The 24,238-nt window shown below is 33.1% G+C and overlaps 2 protein-coding genes across 5 annotated transcripts; both read right to left on the bottom strand.

The window, feature by feature from the left end:
• Nucleotides 1-4,957: 4,957 nt before the first annotated feature.
• Nucleotides 4,958-7,132, bottom strand: LOC145001230 (paramyosin-like protein). Its single transcript, XM_078960587.1, has 10 exons — nt 7,039-7,132; nt 6,667-6,730; nt 6,446-6,544; nt 6,208-6,342; nt 6,028-6,107; nt 5,883-5,922; nt 5,680-5,787; nt 5,509-5,589; nt 5,296-5,418; nt 4,958-5,187 (listed from the first exon to the last, which is right to left on the bottom strand). The coding sequence occupies exons 2-10, from the start codon at nt 6,676-6,678 to the stop codon at nt 5,137-5,139; spliced, it is 729 nt and encodes a 242-aa protein (XP_078816713.1). The 5' UTR covers nt 6,679-6,730; nt 7,039-7,132; the 3' UTR covers nt 4,958-5,136.
• Nucleotides 7,133-10,380: 3,248 nt separating this feature from the next.
• On the bottom strand, nt 10,381-17,701 carry LOC145001773 (transcriptional corepressor LEUNIG-like). Of its 4 annotated transcripts, none has more exons than XM_078961120.1 (18): nt 17,399-17,698; nt 16,803-16,900; nt 16,532-16,641; nt 15,998-16,435; nt 15,804-15,892; nt 15,650-15,728; nt 15,494-15,569; nt 15,363-15,412; nt 14,827-15,132; nt 14,538-14,744; nt 13,476-13,724; nt 13,268-13,388; nt 12,900-13,009; nt 12,652-12,801; nt 12,161-12,316; nt 11,962-12,078; nt 10,776-10,982; nt 10,381-10,683 (listed from the first exon to the last, which is right to left on the bottom strand). In XM_078961120.1, exons 1-18 carry the CDS (start codon nt 17,428-17,430, stop codon nt 10,540-10,542), a joined length of 2,739 nt encoding a protein of 912 aa, XP_078817246.1. In that variant the 5' UTR covers nt 17,431-17,698; the 3' UTR covers nt 10,381-10,539. The 4 variants fall into 4 exon arrangements, with proteins under 4 accessions (XP_078817246.1, XP_078817247.1, XP_078817244.1 ...); XM_078961121.1 differs by having other exon boundaries at nt 14,827-15,129; nt 17,399-17,697; XM_078961118.1 differs by having other exon boundaries at nt 13,268-13,724; nt 14,827-15,129; nt 17,399-17,701.
• Between the last annotated feature and the right edge of the window lie 6,537 nt (nt 17,702-24,238).

Genomic DNA, 24,238 nt, shown 5'->3' with positions numbered 1-24,238 from the left:
AACGAAATTGGCATAACTAAACATATCTTGTTATATACCAAAGTCCCATATGTTTGGGATAAAAGGGAGGTAGGATAGTCGTTAGTCCCATTAAAAAATTAAAAACTGTTTCTGTAGACCTCTGTCAAACAAAAATAAAATACAAATACAAAAAAATTGGTATAAGAATAAATGAAAAACAAATAGGACAAAAAACAAAACCAAAACAACATTATAAACAAATGTACAAATCTAACAAATATAAGATATGCTTTGAATAAAATGAAGCAAAAAAAATATATTTTTAAAAATCACATTACATTCTTCCTAACCGCATATAAATTCACATAGAAAAAGTTTGATACAGAAGTCTTTCATTCCTCGTGCATTCTTCCTAATAATAAAAAATAAAAAATGAGATATAAAAATAACCCTCATCAACAAAAAATATATATATTTAAAAAAAAATTAAACAATACTTACTTGAAACGCCTTTAACAAAGAATAACAACGCTTTTTCTCCAAATTCGCTATTGCATGCTTTTTCTTCAAACCTTCACAAGCTTTCTGCTCTGCTTCTAGCGTTACTTCCACATTGTTAAAGCTTCTACAAAATATAAAAATAAATATATACAACTTCAAATTTTATAAAATCTATATAAATTCTTGCGTATTATAATTTATATCACCTGTTGAATACTCTTTGAAATACCATCCATGGAACTAGTCAATGTTACTTGACTAGCAGGACTATTAAGTGCATCATGTAACTGTTTTTTTAATTTGCATAAAACAAAAATTAAATAATTACATTAATGATAAAAAAAATTAATTATTTCATGTATATATATAATTCACCTGTGAACTCATGGAGTTTAATAAAGAAGTTTCTTTCAACATCAGATCTTTTATTCCCAATATAGCGTTATATTGTGCATGGTATTTACGAAGCTTTCCCTATAGATTAAGGTTATGATTGGCGTACTAGTTGTTAACTGAAAAATTAGCTGTTAAATAAAAAGTTAGCTGATAAAAAATAATGTTTGGTAAAACTAATTGAAAAACTAGTTGAAATATATAAAATTACATAAAATTAATGTAAGAGTATATGTTTTTATAACTAATTAAGGGGTGTATTTGGAAGATTTTTTAAAAAAAAACTCTTAAAAAGCTAGTCTAAATAATTTTTCAAAAAGCTAGTTTATCAGTTATTTTTTGGCTTATCAAACACGATAACATAAAAAAAGTTCGAAAATCAACTAGTTTTTTTTATTAAAAGCTAGCTTTTCAGCTAGTACGTCAAACATAACCTAAGTTCTGAAAATTGACGTTCATATCTGCATCATCGAAAATACTTTTCAAATTTAACAAAAATATGTTGACTTTTCAAATTTAACAAAAAGTATGTTGACTTTTTTTTTTTTATGAATCTTACTGAATAAAATTTACGGAAAGATTTTTTATTTATTTATTCTTTTTATTTTAAGAAATTGTATATTCAAGGTGTAGATATAAGCATTTAAAAGCAATATCATCTTTGATGAATTCTGTCTCTCAACGGCATCTTTATCATCTTCTCCGATTCACTGAACTCTAATTGCAGTCTAGCATATATTTCACTGTAATTTGATTCATCTTCTTCTTTTTGCTTCTCAAGAATCTAATTCATAATCATACATAACAAGATACACAATTAATGATTTTGGTTAATCATGAGAAGAATAAATTCAACTTATGAGTATCTGAAAAGCATAAATGGAAACCTTTAATTAATGTCTCCAGAAGTGGAAGTAATTATGTCTGTACGTTAGCAGTAGCTCCTTCTTTCGAAGCATTCATCTTCTTCAAAGCTTTCTGTTATCTTTTAATCAATATAACGCAGGAATACAGGATTAACTACTGAACATGACTATTTTCTTTTTCTATAACATTAAATAAGAATTTTAATGTTAATTAATAAAATATGGATAATGCCGTAAAAAACCTTAAATTAGGCCGAACATGTGGGTTTTATCCTCCAACGAGTTTTTTGGTTCGTTTATGCCACAAACTTGTCATTTTTTCGGTTTTGCCTTTTTAGCTGTAATAACAATAGCAGGTTTCTAGGTTACAATGAAATACTATTTGCGAAAATGCCATTAAGTTTACAAATATTTTGCAAATAAAACTCTTAAGGTTATAAACATATAAAATATAAATATATATATATATATATATATATATATATATATATATATATATATATATATATATATATATATATATATATATATATTCAAAATTTGATAAAAACTAAAAAGGACAAAACTAGAAAAAAAAAATGTTAAGTTTGCAGCATAAACGAACCAAGAATCCACCGGAAGGTAAAAACCGATATTTTAGGCCAAACTTAAAAGTCTTTTTTATGAAATTATCGAAATAAAGTAATAGTAAACTAAATGTACCACACTATATTAATATATGTAAGAAATAAAAAATGCAACCTTATATTTGAGAAGTCGGTTAATTTATAGGATAGTAAGACCTTGTTTGTCAAACATATTTTCTAAAACAATTAATGTTTAGAGGATATTAAGACCTCTTATCAACCTTGAGTCAATAAAAAAAATAAAAAAATAAAAACATAACTTATAAAAATAAAATGACATTGCTAAAGATAATCATTTTACTAAAATATGTGGCCCGGTCTCTTCATTCACTGGTTCACGGTCCAACCTGCATATAGGTAGACCTGGGTTTTAATTTAAACACGATACCATGAATCTTTTCCTTTGTGAAACTTGAGAGAGAGAAAACCATTTTTTATTTAAAATATGACTAAGGATTTGTAATAATAATAATAATAAAAGGTGTATTTGTGTATATTTTGAAATGATCTCAGAATCATGCATGGCATTTTTCATTTATATGAAACAGGAAAAGATCATAGAAATCGTGTAGAAATGGTAGTTAGCCTAGATTAGGAATCGGCTAGTATATATAACATAACTTAATATCTTTTTTACATCATCAATTCTCCTTTTCACCTTGAAAACTCTACTTCTTGATGCCGATAAAAATTCATCGGATTCTGCAAACGAAGAAGAAAAACAAGAAGAAGAAAGCAAACTACTCTTTGAAAGAAAAGGCGAAAAGGAAGCAACGTACAATGAGCGAAGTTGATTTCGTGGTAAAGTATCCCCACACAGATGGAGCCTTAGATGATATATATCCGTTTGAGAATATAACAAGTGATGGAAAGAATATGTTACGAAAATACATGTCGTATGTTTCTGAGAAAGAATTGGATGATATGGAAGATGCATGGAAGAAGTATCATCTTGAAGAGATTGAGAGTGTTAAAGAAAGGATGGTATTCTTTCACAATCACTCTTCGTTAATTCAGAAGGCTGTCAAAGCTTACAAGTCCAAAGCCATTAAACCATTTTAGTTTTATGATCTTTCTTTTTTCCTTTTGTTTGTTTGTTTGTTTTTGCAAGCAAATTTGCTTCTATGTTTATCTAATTTTGGAATAATATTCAATTTTTCTTGCTCGTAATTTTCTATTTATAATTTTATCTTATTCACATAATTTATTAAATATTCAATATATATTAATTTTTAATGTAAGACATCATTGAAAAGATTTTATTTATATCCCAATTTGTTTCTTATATGGAAGTAGGATCAAATGAAAGTTTAAAAATTAGTAATAATGTGAAGACAAATCATTATTGTAAGATTGAAAAAAATAAATAGTTAGAAATTTAATTTTATTTATTGTTAAAATGTCGTAAAATGATATGACGTTTTAAGTAATTACTTGTTAGATTTTGGTATTGAGGTTTAAATTAGAAGAGGGAAAAAAAATTTTAAAAATATTAATAACTAACAATTTACATCATAGAAAATAAAAAGGAACATAAGAAAAAACTAAAATCGAGTTTAATTACATTAAAAAATCATAAATAATAAATAAAAAAAGTTAAGATCAAGTTTAATTACATTAAAAAAAAATTAATTTAAAAAAAAAAAATACTAAATTTGACGTTTGTACTCTTAATAAAATGAATGGTACAAAATTATCCGTGAAATTCTTTCCGATTTTTAAGTCTTCATTGGATCTAGACTAGAGATGTGCATTTGGACAGATTACCCTAACTGAAACCAAAACTAGGACCGGACTGATCCACATTGGAATCGTAAAAGTTATTTGGGTCCGTTCTTGGATATCTATTTTAGCCCAATTCGGTTCTCGGGTTGTTTAGTGTTGGTTAGCCGAATAAAGGTTTAATCGGGTCAAAATGACTGACCAGAAAATTAATGAATTTTGCTAAATTAGTTATTACTTTCTGTAATTGACTGAAACTTGTTTTAGGGTTTGAATAAAGCTTTACAAATAGATGTTGCGTCGTTGTCTCTGATTTCACGTGAGCTTCCTATTTCTGCCTTAACCAATATTTTTTTTTTTTTTGCCATTCGTAAACCCACAGAAGTGTTGTACATGTTTGAGCTATGGTATTTCAAATGCTAGTTTCATATTTGGATTATTCGGTTAATTGTGTTTATTCGGGTCAATTCAATTTATTTTGGTTATTCGGATCATTTCGGTTTAGAAGCATAGTTTATATGTTATTTCGGTCCTTTCAGGTTAATAATCGATCCGGGCTTCGGTTCCAACTTTTCATCCAATTCAGGTTTCAAGTTATTCGGGTCGGTTCTGGCCTGAAACATATCCCTAATCCAGACCCATATTCCATAATTATAAAAAGCCAATAAATGCAGTTGTAAACATACTTAGAATTTTTTTGTGTAAAAAATGATATCATATTTTGTAGACAAATAACTATTTGCATCATTTTGTGGTACGGAAAATGGTGATGATATCCGATCACTAATATTTTTAATATGTTTCATAACTAGTTAAAATGAAATAGTCACAACCAAACATATATTAGTTATTTTAGTTCTTATTATATATTTTATGAGTTTGATCTGCTTTATAGTTTTATAAAATAATTTCATAAAAAACAAAATAGTACAAAAAACAAAACCAAAACAACATATACCAAACAACCATACAAATCTAACAGTATAACTATATGAGCTATATTTGGAATAAAAAAAATAATAAAAAAATAAAATAAAAAATTGTTACATTCCTTCTAACCACAGATATCAGACAGAAGAAGTTTGATTCCTAAGTCTCTCATTCCTCGTGCATTCTTCCTAATAATCAAAAGTGAGACATAAAAATAACCATCATTAACAAAAAAAAAAGTTTTATTTTTCTTAAATAAACAAATTTATTAACAATTTAATTAAATAAATACTTACTTGAAACTCCTTTAACAAAGAATAGCAACGCCTTTTCTCCAAATTCGCTGCTGCATGCTTTTTCTTCAAACCTTCACAAGCTTTCTTCTCTGCTTCCAACGTCACTTCCACATTTTTAAGCTTCTACAAAATATAAAAATAAATATACACAACTTCAAATTTTATAAAATTGATATAAATTCTAGTGATTATAATTTATTACTTTATATTTACCTGTTGAATACTCTTTGAAATTCCATCTATGGAACTAGTCAATGTTACTCGACCAGAAGGACTATTAAGTGCATCATGTAACTGTTGTTTTAATTTGCATAAAACAAAAAATAAATAATTACATTAATGATAATCAAAAAAATAATTATTTCATTTATATATATAATTTACCTGTGAACTCATTGAGTTTAATAAAGAAGTTTCCTTCAACATCAGTTCTTTTATTTCCAATAAAGCGTTATATGTTGCATAGTATTTACGAGTTTGCCGAAGCTTTCCCTATTAACAAACGGAAAATTTAACAAAAAATATTTTGACTTTTTTAAAATTTAACCTTCGAGAAAGAAAATAAAAAATAAAAAAAACTGACATACCTGAATGTGAACATTAAGTTCTGAAAACCTACGTTCATATCTACAGTGTAGAAAATACTTTTCAAATTTAACAAAAATATGTTGACTTTTCAAATTTAACAAAAAGTTTGTTGACTTTTTTTTTTTATTATTTTATAAATCTTACTGAATAAGTTCTGCTTGTGTGGGAATATCATCGTGTTGGCGCTTTAATGATATAATTTCCCTTAGCTTTGAGGAAAGCTCCTGTAACAAAATTTATAGAAAAAAAAATATATATTTTTACTTTTTAAATATTTTTGTATATTCAAGGTGCAAATATAACTATAAGCATTACAAGAAATACCATCTTTGCTGAATTCAATCTCTCAACAGCATCATTGATCTGTATCATCTTCTCCAATTCACTGAGCTCTGACTGCAGTCTAGCATATACTTCACTGTAATTTGATTCATCTTCTTCTTCTTTCTTCTCAAGAACCTAATTCATAATCATACATAACAACATACAGAATTAATGATTTTGGTTAATTTTGAGAAGAATAAATTCAGCTTATGAGTATCTGAAATGCATAAATGGAAACCTTTAATGTCTCCAGAAGCGGAAGTAATCTTTGTACGTTAGCAGTGGCTCCTTCTTTCGAAGCATTCATCTTCTTCAAAGCTTCTGTTATCTTTTGATCCTGAAGAACAATATAACACAGGATTAAGAACTACTGAAAACATACTTAATTAGGTTTCGAATGAGACAAGATACAATAATGAATAAACTCGGTGATTAGATCGAGGGAATGAATTGATTTACCATTTCTGTCATCGAAGCGTTCAGTTTAACTACTGAATTTTTTTACAATCCGTAAATCTTCAAGCTGCAGGGTGAAAATTTTATCATCATATGAGGAAGACAAATTATGTGGATTATACTTATGCCGCGGATGAAATCGCAATGTCAAAATCAAATAGCCAATAGAAAATTAGATAACCAACGATTAGCTATGAAAAGATCAGAAAATGTTTAAATCAACGTAATCGATTTGATACAGCATGCCCTAATTCTCCACTGATTTGGGGGATTTTTGTAACTGTTTATGGATACGTGAAGTATTAATTGAGTTCCAGAACCATCGTAACAAGAAAACACACACGTAAATACACTTAAAGAGATAAAGAGAAGAACCTGGTGGCGAAAGGAGTGGTTGTTGGTAGCGACTAATGGCGGAGATATCCAATTTGATTGTTGAGGGTGTCGCCGGATTGATACCATGGCAATGGATAATTTTTTTAAATAAACAAGTTGAACCCTTGTACAACTGACTGTATACATCTTAGGTCCTCTTAAAATTGCAATATTGTTCTTTTTCCGTTTAAATTTTCTCCTAATGATGTATATGTTAAATCATTTTAATTACAATTGTAAGTAAATTCTTGAAATGCATCTTATTATCAAAATACACCTCACTATCTGTAGTCAATGTCAAATAACTCTCACAAACAAAAAGAAAGAAGAATGTTATGAAAATATCAAAAAATTAATAATTTCGTGTAATATGCATGACTTTTAATGAATAAATATTAGTTTTTAAAATTTGTCGTCCCATCCGATTTATCTCAAGTTTACCAAATTATTTTTCTTATCTCTATTTATAAGCACACTACAAACCAAAAAAACACGATTTGCATTCTCAACTCTCAAGCCGTTCATCAGGTTTGCATCAATCTTCATCCCTGCAATCTGCAATCTCACAAGTAAAACTTGTTTCTGTTTTCTTTTTCTGCAAGTTCTTCTGTGTATACAAGAGAGTGATCTGTTATTATTTTCATGTTTTTCTATGTATACAAGAAAGTGTTATATTAAAATAAGTGTTCTTTTTGTATTGCATCTGACATTTATATATGTAATCCATGCGAATCATCCTCAAAAACAACATTGAAAATGTTAAAAATAAGCACAAAATAGTAGCCTTTAGTTAAGTTTCAAGAAACATGTAATGGTTATTGTTTTTTATCAAAATATATGAAGTCTAGAATAATCAACCACACTTGATCAATCAAGTCATATATGAAATTATCGGAAATTAAAATTAGTTTTTCCTGGCATTACCACTTCTAATTGCTTGTTCAGACTAATGCATGTTTACTTACGAGTTGTGCTTGGCTTCTTATGCCACTTATAATCACATATTTCGTTAACAGATTGTAAGTGTTTGAAATTCGTTGTTATATGAAAACAATTGTTCCTTTTGTATTGCCTCCACATTTATATATGCTATTGAATCATCCTCAAAAACAACATGGAAATATTAAAATAAGTGAACCTAACTATTTTTGTCATTCCTATTTTCATTTTTTCCGTACCACTAGCAACGAGTAATTGTCATATTCTAAAATGTAATTGTTGTTGCTTTCTTTTTTTTGCGACTCTTTCATTACTAGTTTCATTTTTTTAACACTAACAATCAATACCGATCAGCAATAATAAGCCAAAATGTGTTGTTGCTTTCTGTTTTCAATCTTTCTTGCCGATGCCATTTGTTCTTCTTTGTTATTCCGTTGGACTATTTTGCCCTTGCTCCTGTTTTTGGTATTATTTGCGAGAGATAGAGCTTCAGGAGGAAATGTTGAAACAACAAATGAAAGAATTGCAAGGTTTAGCAAGACTACTGACATCAAAATAGAAAGTATTTTTAGAGGTTGATAATTTATTGGTAAGTAATGATGTTACACCGGAGAACCAACATATAGATGATGATGATGATGATGATGACATTCAAGTGGTATCTCCTACATGTTTTTCACCTAAACAAAATTCAAGTGCAAAAAAAAAAAAATAATAAAATAAAATAAAATAAAATCATAGATGAAGTAGAAGAGGAAGTTGAACCTCAACCTCAACCTGAAATCTGAAACATTTGAAACAACAATTATGAATGTTGTTGGTGATGTGGCTGATGCTATGAGGGAATGTAACAAAATCTTTGAAAGAGTTTACCATCATGAGTTAACATGTGATGAAATTTATCAAGAATTGCAGCCGATGGGTTTGGAACCCCATGAAATACCAGGTGCTTTCATGTATTTGTCTCGTAACCAAGCAAATGCGAGGACGTTGTTTACTTGTCCAATCAACATACGGAAGGATCTACTGAAAACAATGATGGGCGCAGGTAAATGGTGAATTAGGATAATAGGTGTTGATTTGTTGTTTCTATGTTTGACTTATTTTTTGTTGCACGAATTGAATTCTGGTTTTTGGAGTTGTAGCATGATTAAACTGAACTGTTTTCAACAAATGTTTTCATCGAATATTATTTTATGTTTTGCTACCCATTGATATTTTAATTGAATATTATATGTTGGTATTTAACTAAATATAAATATTTATGTATATGTGTAAACAAATATCAAGACACAAAATATGAAAAGATGACATGCAAATCAACATTTTTTTTCTAATTTGAACTATATATCTAATATGATTGCTAAAAAAAATAAGGGTAAAATTATAATGTTGTTTAACTTTCTTTTCTTTTCTTTTCCTTCCAACTCGGGAACACATTTAAAAAAAAAAAAAAAAAAAAAAAAAAAAAAAAAAAAAAAAAACCCTTCATTTCTTTTCCTTCGAACTTGAAACACAAAAAATTAAATCACTTCCCCTTACTTTCTTTTTTCTCCATATTTTCCTTTCCTTTCTTTTCTTTCTATTAATAAAACTCGGGTACACACTGTAAGTAGACCTGGAAATGGGGCGGGTTTGGAGCGAATCGACCTTGATCTAAATCCGTTTAACAATTTTCAAAATCCAATCCAAATCCGCTCTGTAACCCGTAGGGTTTTGAATAATTAAACTCATACACTTATCCACCGAATCTAACAGATACTCAAACCCGCTCCATAACCCGTAGGTTTTTTTGAATAATCAAACAAAAATGTTATATTTAGAAAATGCATTACATACTTGAGGACTTTCAATTTGAATTAAAGTCACCTTTGTAGTAACTTCCACTTGATTTTTAAATGTCGAATGCGGTGATAAAGAGTAGCAATTGCAAACTTTCGGTTTGATAATGACTTTACTAATTTATAAATGAAATTAGTGATTGCTTGATAAAATATTAATAAAATGATACCCTGATTCTTGTTAATAGACCATCTAGAAGTTGACTCCTCGACTACTATCTAAAAATAGTTTGGTCTTTGGCTTTTTCCCATTCTGGACTTTTGATTATAATTAAAATAAAACTTTAGACATGATAAAATATAAATATATGATTCTAAAATTTATACTGGACAGTTTATAAATGGATCGGATCGATGATGATACATACCCGATCCATTTAATAAAAAGGTTAGCAGGTACGGATCGTAAACGGGTAAACGAATCAAAAACTATGCTCCAAACCCATATAATTCTTAAGGGTTTGGATCGGATCAGGGTCAAAGCCCGCTCCATTGCCAGGCGTAGGTGTAAGTCCAGTCTTGATGGTCATTTTAGAGATTATGACAATCAAATAAATTCATATAAAGAAACATGGAGCTTTTCATAATTAAGGATAGCATGTTTTTACCCATATAAACATATCACCAAAGCACAACAAACATACTGTTCCACATTCAAGATACAACAGATGATACAACATTTTTGTTTCTTGTTTCTTGTTTTTCCTTTTTTTTTTTTTTTTCATTTCCAAAGCTTAACAATCTTATCATGGCTAGCAGAAGCTACCAGACCCGTAACAGTGGACAAAGCCAAGCCAGCAATCAATCCTTCATGAGCCGATAAAGTCATCGTCTTGTTCTCTGACATATTCCACAACTCCAACGACTGCATTCACAAGAAGAAAACCCATTAAAAAAAGTAACACTCTTTTTTTACTACTTTATGGTGAAAAGTGAAAAGTATAAAAGTAAAGTTACCTGATAACAACCGATGACCAATAATGAAGCATAACTAGGGTGAAAAACACATGAGTGAAACTTGTTGCCATTACAACTAAGATCATGTACACATTCCCCTTCATTTCCTGCCATAAGAGACCACACACGAACAGAGTCCTCACTCACTGATGCCAAATACTCCCCACTCGGGTCCCAACAAACTGAATGAATCGGCTTTGTATGCCCCTACATTCAAATAGTTCATTGTTTTATTAGACTTAATCATATATTTTGAGTAAGTTACATTTTCGGTCCCTGATTATAGCTGGTTTTTCAAATTTGGTACCAAAAGGTTTTCTTTTGAAACTTTTGTCCTTATTTTAAGTAAAATGACTATTTTTGGGACCAAAATTGTAATAACTGGGGACCAAAAACGTTACAAGACCCTCAAATATGGACCAAAATAGAATGTAAAAACTTTGTGGGACCAAAATTGCAAACATCAGGTATATATAAATGACAAAAAATGTAATTTACTATTTTATATTTTTGGTCCCTTGGTATAGCTAATCTGTTCAAACTCGGTCTGAAAGGATTCTCTTGCAATTTGGGTCCTTAGTTGAGATTTTTGTAACGTTTTGGTCCCTATGACAAATTTTTGGAACCAAAATTGCAAAAATCAGTTAAACCCAGGGACTGAAAATAGTCATTTTACTTGGAAAAGGTGTTACATGAACATCAAAAGACCAAAATTGCAAAGAAAAAAAAACTAGTTGGAACCTAAATTGAAAAAAGGGCTAATCTCATAAAAGACCTTATATTTTGTGTTTTTTCCGGATTAAACCTCATTTTTATTTTTTTTCCTGAAAAAGTCCTTGTATTTTTTCATTTTTTCCAAAAGAACCCTCAACTTTGCCTTTTTCCAAAAATAATCCTCAACCTTCTAACTGTTTACAAATAAACCCTCAAGTTTTTTAGTTTTTCTAAAGAGAAAAAACCTCACATTTGACAAGTTTTTTCAGAAAAAAAAAACGACTAAAAGAGCCAGATCAGAAAAAAGAAAAAAATAAATAAAATAAAGTTTAAGTTTAATCCAGAAAAAACACAAAATATAAGGTCTCTTATAAGATTAACCTTTCAAAAAATCAACTATAATTACTCAGGGACCAAAGATGTAAATTACTCAAAAAAATAATAAAACATTAAAATACAAAAAAAATCAAACCGTTAATGTATGTCGACATGCTTGAGTCTCCACATCAAGAATCGATACAATGTTTTCTGCAGCCGCTGCAAGAAATCTTCCATGGCGTGGCTGAAATCTCACTTGTGCTGTTGCTCCCTAAATTAATTAAAAAAATAATAATCATTGTTATTTTAATCCAAGTAAAATGACCAATTTACCCTTGTATTATATTATATACCTTGAACACACGAGAACAGCTACCGTTGTTTATGCTCCAATACCTTATTTCTCCATCCCCATCACACGAACAAATGAGATCATCTTTATTCGGGTGGAAATCCAATGACATCACAGATGTCGAATGTCCCATAAATGTCCGAAGAGAGAAACCAGGCTACAACATATATAAATTTAAATTAAATTAAATTAAAAAGTAAATTATTTATTTCTCATGTTCAAAGTAAAAACCAGCTATATTCATGGACCAAAAATAGTCATGTTACTTGGAAGGGGAATAAAAACGTTAAATCAACCTCAAATAAGGACCAAAAATGCAAAAGAAAACTTTTTGGGACCATAAACATTACAAGAACCTCAAACGAGGACAAAAACTGCAAATGAAAACTTTTTGGGAGCAAAAATTGCAAAATTCAGGTATACTCAGGGACCAAAAATGTAAATTATTACTACAAATTAAAAGAAATCGAGACTAGAAAAAGGTAAACTAACGTTGTCGGCATCCCAAACACGAACGGTTTTATCAAAGGATGACGTGGCAAGGCGGGGCATGCTTGGGCTGAAGCGCACATCCGTGATCAATGATGAATGTTCTTCGAGAGTTGTTTTGGGTTTCAAAGAATCTGTATACCACAATACAGCCTGCATCATAAATTACCAATTTACCACTGTAAATATACAATTTTATTGTAAAGATTAAAATTAATTTACTTTTTTTGTTTAATGAAATTGAGTTTTACCTTTTTATCGTGGCCACCACTTGCAAGAAGTTTACCATCGGATGAAAAATGGCAACACACAACCTTACTTGCACTAGCACGAACTGAATTTACCTCCGTAAATGTAAACCCTAATTTCATATCAATCGTATTGAAAGTTAATTTTAATAAAATAACAATTTTTTTTTCTTTATGTATCGTTTTTCAAATTGTGCGCATAACAAACAAAATGTTTAAATGATTAAAATCCCATTCCTTCAAGCCAACTAAACATGATAACGGAATGCAACAATCCATTCCTTTACCTTCCTCATTCCATTACATTGTTCATTCCATTCCATTCCGATGTGATTCCATTCCATCACATCAAACTAAAATAACAATCTTACCTTTGCTGACATCCATACAACGACCACCAACTGTATCCCTCAAATCCGTATCATCATGAGACAAAAAAGATTCCACATTGTCATCAAGAGATCCATCTTCCACAAAACGATCCATGTCAGCCTGTAAAATGACCGAAACGCCCTTATCATCACAACACAAGATTATACCGGTACAAAAACCGTAAAAAGGAAAGTGGACCCCGCTTACCAATTGATTTGATGGGGAGGTGAGATTCGTGGGCCCACCATCAGGTCGAAACATCATTAAAGATTTTGATTGGCTGTCATTATGTGGCAAATTAGGCATTGAGATGACATCACCAGGTGTATGAGTTGATGGAGTTGAAGGTGCTGAAGATGGTGAGGGGCCCGCTGTGTTTGCTGTTCCGGAACTATTGGCGGGCCCGGATGATGACACGGGCTGTTTTCTTTTTCTTCCAGTCTGGTTTTTTGAAGCCTTAGAACGGATTAGAAATCATGTTAACAAAAGAAACTACTACCTAAGTTAGTGTTTTGTAGAATGGAATCAAGGAAGGAATGGAATGGTTTATTCCATAGTTTTAACTGAATTCCACTACACTTTGGTATGTTTCATACTTTTCCCACAAGACTTTCATATGTCGGCAGATTTGGTCCCTAGACTTTCTGGGTTTCAGACTTCGGCCACAAGACTTTCATAAATTGGCAGATTCGGTGCCTAGACCTTTTCGGATTCAAACATTGGCCACAAGACTTTCATATATTGGCAGATTTGGTCTCTAAACTTTTTAAGTTTCAGATTTTGGCCACAAGACCTCAATATATTGGCAGGTTTGGTCCCTTGACTTTTTGGGATTCAGACTTCAGCCACAAGACTTTCATATATTGGCAGGTTTGGTCCCTTGACTTTTTGGGATTCAGACTTTGGCCACAATACTTTCATATATTGGCAAGTTTGGTCCCTAGACTTTTTGGGTTTCAGATTTTGGCCACAAGAATTTCATAAATTGGCAGGTTTGGTCCCTAGACTTTTTGGGTTTCAGACTTTGGCCACAAGACTTTCATATATTTGCAGGTTTGGTCGCTAGACTTTCGTATGTTAGCAGGTTTGGGGGTAATATAAAAAATTTCATATGAGAACTCATCAACTCATTCCATTCCTACAGGCCAACTAAACATCATCATGACCCTCTCCATTCCATTCCTTAGTCATTCAATTCCATTCCATTCCATCCAACCAAACAAACAGACCCTAATACACCTATCAACAAACAACAGAAACAAAACTAACCTGATCATTTCCTCTAAACGAATTCGACATGCTCCCATCTCCCACACTACTTGCACCCACAATCTTTTCTTGTTGAATATTCAAATTTGAATTTTGAGGCTGAGGAGCAGAAAGAGAATGATGAATCTGCTGTTGTTGTTGCTGTTGCTGATTCCCACCATTCTGCTGCTGCTGCTGCTGCTGTTGCTGTAATTGCGCCATTTTTAACTACAATGGCAAAACCGTAATAAATTCCATAATCATTCATTATACAGAAACAAGATTACAAGAAGTGAATATGAAGAATCACCTTGAGTAACATATCGGTATCTGCACGGGGTAAAACGGGCATTGGGGACCCCACATTTGGAATATCACCAACAGAAGTTGAAAGACCACTTCCATCTTTTCCCATACTCATGCTTCTGTTAGTAAGAAGCATTCTAAGCCTTCTGCTTTCATCATTAGCTGATTGTGATGTCATGTTTTGTTGTGCTAATAGAAGCTGTTGTTGATGTTGTGGTGACATCATTTGTAACTGATGAAATGGTTGTGATCCTTGCATGAATGACTTCTGTTGTTGCATTAAACCAGATCTCAATTGATCTAACCCCTGCTAACATCATTAACAGACTAAGGGATGTTTCTTTTTGACTTAATATGAATAGAATGAAAGGATAAAATGGTCATTTAGTCTTTTTCAGACAGTTTATTCAGACATACATCATTACTCATTCAAGATTCAACCACTTCAGCCATACAAGACTTAATGAGGAAAAAATGGAAACAAACACATAGGCAGGTAGAAGGGTAAAATGGTAAATGTGGAATTATTGATAAACTTACTGTAAGAGGCCATCCTTTCAATGTCAAGTTATTACCACCTTGATTTGATCCTAGAAAACAAGAATAATGTCAGTTACATGAAGTGATAGTTTAAGTAAAGTAAAAAAGTCAATGGAAAAAGTCAAAATTACCAGGAATCCCAATTAGTGATACTTCGGGACCCGCTGCTCTAGGATTCAAAATTGGATTCATTTCCGTTTTTATTTCCTATTAAATTATACATCAATATAAGTTAAATCACAAAAAAAAATTACCATTTTTTTCATTTTCAAAAAAAGAATACTCACAGGTGCAGAGCCTGGAAGTTGTTGGCTACGAGCTTGAACTTGAGGAGACATACTGCCAGCTGTCCCATGTAACACTTGCCTGAAAAAAGAATATATTAATAACATATAATTATTACAACCAATAAATAAATAAATAAATAAAAATAAACATTACCCTGAAGGTTGTCCAGCAGCTGCAGCAGCAGATTTCAAGATTGAAGCTTGGTTGGGATCCAAAAGCTGGCCCACATTCTCACCATATCTCTGTTAGCAAATATAAAAACAAATCAACCAAATCCCATAAAAGTCAAAAATTTGACTTTTTAAAAGAATATTCTCATATTCATATCATCATATACACATATATACCTTCATAGCTGCATCATCTAAAGAGTCTCTAGGAAGTGGGACTTTCAATTTCTCCTCATACATTTTTGTAGCAATAGCATTGACTCCAGGATTCTGTCTCATAAGTGGCTCATTTCCAACAAGTCTGTTTGATGCCCCATTCAGAAGGTGGGCCCCATCTCTCCTTTGTTGTTGTTGTTGCTGTTGCTGTGCTTGTTGCTGCTGTTGTTGCTGCTGCTGTTGTTGCTGTTGTTGCTGCTGTTGTTGCTGTTGTTGCTGCTGTTGTTGTTGTTGTTGCTGTTGTTGTTGTTGAGCTTGGCGTTGCAACATGAGCTGTTGCATTTGCATCTGTTGATGTTGTTGTTGTTGTTGCTGTTGTTGTTGTGGATGTGGTGGTTGTTGTTGTGGTTGCTGTTGTTGTTGTTGTTGTTGTTGTTCTCTTGCTTTGATTAACTGTGTCTGTAGTTATCAAAGTATGGATTTTTATGTATAGATATGTATGTATGTATGTATGTATCAATAGATTAAAAGAAGAAACTAAGATCTAAAACTAACCTCAATGTAAGAGGCTGCAACTTCTGAGTGTTTCTCATTGGTTCTTGCAATAAATATGTCCCAAAAGACTGACCACCATTCGAATAGAAAGCCACCAGGTGCATCAATAGCTGTAAAAATAACAAAAGTTTGGTAATTTTTACTCCATGTGAGGATAAAAGTTATAAAATAGCCTAATGTTTTGGAGTTAGATTATTAGCAGTGATGTATTTGGAATGATGATAAAGGAAAAGGAGAAATGGGTGATATTGAAATTATAATGGAATCTTACCAACAGGGTCAGATGAGACTTTTCCCTCTTGTTGAAATGCTTGGGCTGAAGTTTTTAAATCCCTCTTTACCAAGTAGTCATGTATATAAACATCTAACCTGTTAAATGAATCAGATAGCAGGTTTATTAGTTGGAAATTATAACAAAGTTTGAAACTTTACATGAAGAAGAACAATTTCAAGCTAATTAGAGTCGCTAAAGCTTCCAATTGACTGGAAATACTCATCTAGCTGAAATCATTGAAGTTCGAAACTTCATACAAAAAATACGAGTTCATACATATACCCAAATGAAGAACACTAACACAAGATAAATCAAGCAAGACTACAAACACATATTCGACCGATACTGAATCTATAAGACAAATCCAGCTGAGGGAAGAAATAAATTTAATAAAAAAGTAATGAGAAAAGCTGCTGAAAGGACAAACCCTAAAAAGACGGGAAGCGGGATAAAACAAAAAAACAAAATTGGATAAGATGAAAAAAGAAAACAACAAACAAGCGACAGAGAGCATAAATCTAACAGCAAACTATGAACATAACACAAGTGATTGGAAATTACAGAGAATTTTATAAGGGGCAAAAGAAACTTACATTTTATCAGCTTCCCAGTGAGTCTGAGACATTTTTTCTTGAAGAAAAAGGCTCAATAGATACAAATTGTTAGATCTTCATATGATGAGGAACTTACAGACCAGGGTTTTTGTTCTCCGTTAAAACCCTTTGAGCAATTGATGTAAGAATTCCAGAATATTTAAGTGAAAAAAGAAGATCCTTCGAGGGAAAAAGAGAGAGAAAAGGGGGAAAATTCGGAGAGAGAGAGAGAGAGAAAGAATAGAACAGAAGAGTAAAAAAGAATCTCAGAAAATCAAGATGACTGTAATATTTGGATACGATTCTGAGGATGTGGATTTTATTGCACAAAAAAATCGAGAGAGAAAAAGAGAAGACCAAAGGACTACACTTTTCGTAAGCAAGAAAATAGATGTTTTTCTCATGTGAAAATAGGCAAAATTACATGATTGGTCCTTGTTGTTTATCAAAATGGACGTGATCACGTCAACTATCAAAACGTCTATCCGTTTTGTTTATGGGGTTTCAAAAACTTGTTCAACTGGTTACGCCGTCCATTGTTAGACGTTAGTCGACCCACATGCCACTCACACGAGGGGCAATTTCACCATTCCACCTTGTCAATGTCAATTTGGATGATTTAAACTTTTCTTCCTCTCCACGTACTCTTAAAAGTTGTCAAGTTCTTTTACCAATGGCTTCTTCTTCTTCTCTTTTCTCTCCAAATTCTCTCAAATTCTTAGAACATATCTGTGTGTTCTTTTGGAAGACATGTCTTCATTGTAACCTCTTAGACTTATTTAAATCTTGGAAATGAGGTTTTAGACTTATTTAAACTAGATCACAATGTTGATTCATTGGTTGGTTCGACCCCATATGTGTCGTACGGCAGTTGTTGTGATTCTATGTCTGTTATGCTAAAGAAATTGCTTGAACAAGCCCTAAAACAAAAATGCATGAAGCAATGGTGATGAAGATCTTTCTAGTCATTAGTTGGGCCTTTTTTTTTCTTTTATGATATTCAAAGTTAACTAAGTTTATATGAGGGAAGCTTGCATGTAGGAATCTTGTTTGGGTTAGGAATTTCAATATAGATAGTATGTGGTCTTTTGTTGTTGTAATGATGAAACTATAATGGTGTTTGTTGTAGCTTAAGTTCTAATGGAAAAGTTGTTCATAAAATTATGTGTTTATTATAGGAATTAATTTATGTGTGGTAATGGTATGCCACAATGGTAAAAAGTTAGTACATATTGTTGGATTAGGTGTCTAAGCTCATAACTATAATTGGTATGTATTTGACCCGATAGTAGCATAGTCCTTTTGGGTTGTCTTCACCATAGCAACTTAACTGAATGAATTATGGAGAATAAGGTTAATTGTGATTTATTAATATATTATAACAATAATATATTCATTGAGAAATCATATTACTTAATTAGTATTGATCATAAATTAATTTGGAATTAATTTGGTGATCAAAATAGACATATTGAATTAAGGGGACTGGTATTGTAATTATCTAATAGTTGTAAAGTTGGGCTTGTGGATCCCTAAGAAGGGATGGACGAAATCTATGTTTAGCCCACATAGAATTTGTCCATAAGGGGATTCTGGAAGGATCTAATGGGTTGCTTAAGGCCTAAGCAGAGAATTAGAGTTCCAGTCAGAAACCCTAGCAGCTCAGCTATATAAGGAACCCCTAGGACTCCCAAAATCGGTCACTTGCTTCCAAGAGAATACCCAGGCCGATTTTGAGCCTCCTAACCTCTCTCATATTCTTCCAACTTGCTATTTAGTGTTTGTGACTCACTATAGGTGCAACATTTGAGGCACTAATGTTGGGTCAAAAATATGGTTTATACTTTGCTTTTCTAGGCAAATGTATTTTTCTGTAATGTTTTATGAGTTTACGGCCAGGGAGATGTTTACGGCCGTAAACCCATTTTCGGCCCATGTTTCTCATGTATATATAGGGGGAGGAGTGTAAGGGTAACGTTTTTTTAAGTGATGAACAGAAGAGAATAGGGAGCTTAAGTGTGTGTATGTATGTGTGAATCTTGTATCCGGATCTTCATTCATATCAATATATACAAGATTCATCATTTTCTTCTTCTTCTTCTCTTTTATTTGATCTGACATCATCCGTTTGATTGGGATTCCGCACCATCAAATGGATCTGATTGATACACAAGTAGATTGGGGACTTACAATTGGTATCAGAGCTTGGATTGTATTAGTCAATTTTGTCAAATCTGGAGCTTATTTGATCTTATTTTCAAAAAAAAAAAAAAAAACTTATGTTCTTGGATAGATCTCTGAAAATTAAAGGGCGTTTGTTCTTCGCATTTTTGATAAAAACGAGTTTTTGATCGAATTTTGGAGCAAAAAATGGTGAAAAACGTCGTTTTTCACAAAATCTGCGAAGAGTTTACTGCCGGAAACAGTTTACGGCGGGAGTTTGCGGTCGCCGGAGTTTACGGCCGGCGGTTTGCGACCGGCATTTATGGTTCGGCGGCTTACGGCCTCAACTTGGTGGGATAGGCTCGGCTCGACAGCTTCAGTGGCTTACCTGTGCGCTTCAATAAAAAGGGGAACAAATTTGCGGGTGTCGGGGATCAAACCTAGGTCCCCAGGTTCATCAGCAACACGCCTTACCAGTTGATCTACCAAGCATCTTGTTCCATTCCTTTTGTTTTTAATTGAAAAACTCTCATTTTCGAACCCAATTTCGCAAATTGACACTTTTAGCTCAAAAATTCAATTTCTTTTAGTTTTAAATTCCTTTTTCCTCCAAAATAATAATAATAATAATAATAATAATAATAATAATAATAATAATAAATTGATTTTTGACTTTTATTTTTGATTTTTTTTAATTTAATTTAAAAAAAACATTTGACTTTGACTTTCAAGTTTGACATTTGACTTTCTCGTTTAACTTTCAAATTTTCAAATTTAGCTTTTCGTTTTGATTTTTAAGTTTGATTTTTTAAGTTTGACTTTTGTGTTTGACTTTTAAGGTTGACTTTTGAGGTTTATAGTCAAAGGGCATTTTTTTTAAAAAAAAATTGATTTTGGCTTCAAGTTGTGATTTTAATGGTTTTTGAGGTTAACAAGGGAATTGAAGACATGAAAGAGAATCGTCAGGATATGTTAAGACAAAATTTTAACATGTTCAACTACATTCCCGGAGAAACCCTGGAAGCTCAGTTGGAGCGATTTACCACACTCACTACTGAGATGAATATAGTTGGGATCTTCTTGAACAAATCTGAGATAAACAAAAAGCTACTGAATTCACTTTCGAAATCGTGGGATATGAACGTAGTTGTCATCAAGAAGACAAAAGATCTCAATCATCTTAGTCTTGCTGCTGTAATTGAAGAACTTGATGCTTGGAAGTGTGGAAAAACAATGAGTTCCACACACATCCCGGTCAATGAAGTTTCATATACTCCATCTTGTGAAGATACAATTAAATTTCTTCGTTAACATAATGATTTGCTAAAAGGGGAAGTCGAGGATCTAAAATACGAAGGATATCAACTTAGGAAAGGATAGAAACCCCTGAAGGCTGAATTAGAAGCAAAAACCAAAGACTTTAGGAAGCTTCAGGAAGATTATAGTAATAAATGTGAAAATTATGACTATGTTAAGAAACAACTTGCTGAGTTAACTGCTGAGCTTGACACATTAAAAAGCAAATTTGAAACTGCAGATTTTGATTTTAAAAAATTTGATGTGTCAAGCGAAGTAGTTGCAAACATGATAGGCCATTGTTTGTAGTTTAAAAATAACCAGCAAAAAGGTCTAGGGTATGATAGTGTTCCTCCACCTTTCAATCATAACTATACATCCATCCCTATGAAACAAGAAGACATTAACAGGGAGGCACATCTTCAATATGGAAAACCAGTTGGATCTGTGTTAGGAGGTATTCAGGTTGAAAATACTAATGTTTCTACTTCATGTGCAGGTAAAGTAGTAGAAGATGAGAACAAGGAGAACACTACTGAACAAACCAATAACTCCTTGAACTTAGAATTTGTTGCTTCGAATTTTATTACTCCTATCAAACCTGTCATTGAGAAATACAGGCCTCCAATTCCAGCGCAACAGAGTGCTTGTTGCAAGTGTGCATGTGAGATCAATAAGAGACAAGGCATGGATATGCCACCAGGTGCAGGAAGAGACAACTTCCCAGTGAAGAAAAAGATATGTTTTCACTGTGGAACACCTGGACATATTTCCCGAAACTGTCCAAATCACGCATATGTTCCCTACTACGCACAAGGCTGGCAGAACGCGCCAAGAGGGAGATACTTCAAAAGAAACTCCTCAAGCTCACGTTCATACCATGGTGACTGGAACGCGCAGAAGGCCAAGAATCTGAATCCCAAGGGCAAGAAGGAAATGTCAGTCAAGAAGCCCAATCCAGGAGATGCTCCAGTGAAACAAAGACCGGTTAGGTCAAAGTCATCTCAACGGCCGGCATCAAGATCAAAAGAAAGTGCCCAGACACCCATCCAATCCAACAAGAAATGGATTAAACCCAACTTTAGATGGGTACCAAAGGTTCAATCTCCCAAATCACTTAATGATTCTAATATTTCCACATCTTTTGTTTGTGATAAGCAGGATATGTCATGGGAGAAAGTACCTTGCAAGGATGAAAAAGGTCGACCCAATTTCAAAATGGACTGGGTTCCAAAGACCAACTGATCATGCTCTGTGTCGGGGCAGCTATGGAGGCATATCATTAGACTTCGGTTTGTTGGTAGTGCCTGTTCCAGGCACATGACAGGAGGCATCTCTGAACTGTACAACACTCGGAATTTTGTTTGAGAGTATGTGTCCTTTATGGGAAGGGAATAAAGGAAGGGATCACATAGGGTTTGTGATTAACGACATGAAGAATTTTCGGATCTATTATGAGATTATGTGTGCTGTTCTCAGACCTTCTGGAAGCAAATTCAATCGGTGAATTACGATTTGTGTTTTCTTCTCTATACTTCTGAGTTTATCTTACTCTGATTCATTTTAAAGACAATTTTTCATTTTTTTAATAGTTTTTCGTTAGTAGTTATTATTGGGAAGTGATGTCAAGAATGTGATAACGAGCAGTTTAAAACATGTGTAAAGGACTGAATCTAAATTGTCTAAACTCTGTGTTCAATATGCTGGTAGGCACGAAGGATTTGACAGTCTGGATTTAGATAGGATTGTTTGGACTGACCATACAATGCTCAGGTAGATTGAGCAGTGAAATAAACACGGGAACCCACGGGATACACTAAATTAATACGCAGTTGGTATCAGAGCATTAGTTTAAGCGAACTAGGAATTTGTAGGATTTCTAGACTTAAACTTAGAATGCTAAGTGGAATTTTGAGATGTGTGTCTGTTATGTTTTAGACACGAGCACTAGTTTATTTTAGGGAAGTTGCCTAAAATGCTTTATGTGCTAAATGTTATATGTTGCCATATATGATATTATTTGTTCGGATCTATGGTCTGTTGCCGACCGGATCTAGAAACCTTATGTGTGTAGGATTCTAAGCGTACGTCTACGATATTAAAACTAGCATGTAAACGTTTCGGAGTGATAAGGATGATTGGAATATCTATCATGAATAAGGATCTAATTTCACCTTATTCGGTGTGTAGATCAAAATGGTGAGAACAAGAAGTGGAGTTGGAAATGCTGATGAAAACAGGAATCAAGCACCAGTGATTGAACAAAGACCTGTTGTAGCAGCAGCACCTGAGCCAATAACCATGGCTGGTGTGCAATTGATGATTCAGACGATGTTGGATCGTCAGATGGATGAAATTAGACGGTTGCTTCAGCAGAATCGTGAAGAACTGTCAATTCGTGTGGAAGAGCCTGAATTAAATGAAGGGCACTCGGAAGGTGGAAACTTTAGTGGGTCTGTTGCTCCAGCCAACCCACCGATAGTTAGACAAGACAACCGTGATGGAAGGAATGATGGAATGGGATGCAAGTACAAGGACTTTCTAACTTGCAAACCATCGACCTTCAATGGAAAGGAGGATCCGATTGGGGTTATGGATTGGATCTCCGAAATGGAGCTAGCCTTCATGACGTGTGGCTGCAGAGGTAAGTTGCAAACTATCTATGCCGTGCGACAATTCCGAGGTGGATCCGTTCGTTGGTGGAACACTCTAGGGAAAACTTTGAGCCCAAATATTGTCATGGGCAGAATTCTTGGTGCAGTTCAAGCGCAAGTTCTGCTCGGCTCAAAATCTGTTGGAGTTGGAGAACAAGTTCCTGACATTGACTAAAGGCAGTATGTCAGTTGATGAATACACCAATAACTTCACCGATAAGATGGAGTTTGCCTTGTGCATCGTTCCAGACGAGCTGACGAAGGTGGATCGGTATGCGAAGGGACTTCCATGGGAGTACGAGGTGCCAGTACGCCAGGCACTTACTCTAGAGGCAGCTATCTGGGCTGCCAAGTCTGTTGAGAACATGATCAAGGGGAGAACCACCAACAAGGTTGAGGTTGGTGAGAAGAGGAAGTTTGAGGGAACATCTGGTTCCGGTAAGAAAAGTAAATTTTCGAAATCTGATTCGAAAAGGTTTGGTGGGGGAAAAGGGGGAGAAGCGAAGTGGTGTGATAAGTGTAAGAAAAACACTTTGGGAAATGTAGCGAGGATGTGACCTGCTACAAGTGTGGAAAGGTTGGACATTTTGCCAATGAATGTCCGAACAACAAAAGGATGTGTTTTGGTTGTAATGAAGAGGGGCACATTTTGAAAGACTGTCCGAAGAAGAAGGAGCTAAGCCTAACATTCCACCAAAGCCAAAGGCGAGAGCCTTCCAGATGACAC

The sequence above is a fragment of the Lactuca saligna genome, chromosome 6 (genome assembly GCF_052625555.1).
Source record: "Lactuca saligna cultivar CGN05327 chromosome 6, ASM5262555v1, whole genome shotgun sequence".
Taxonomy (NCBI): domain Eukaryota; kingdom Viridiplantae; phylum Streptophyta; class Magnoliopsida; order Asterales; family Asteraceae; genus Lactuca; species Lactuca saligna.
Note: the sequence above shows the minus strand (reverse complement) of the source record. Positions and strands in the feature narration are given on the sequence as shown.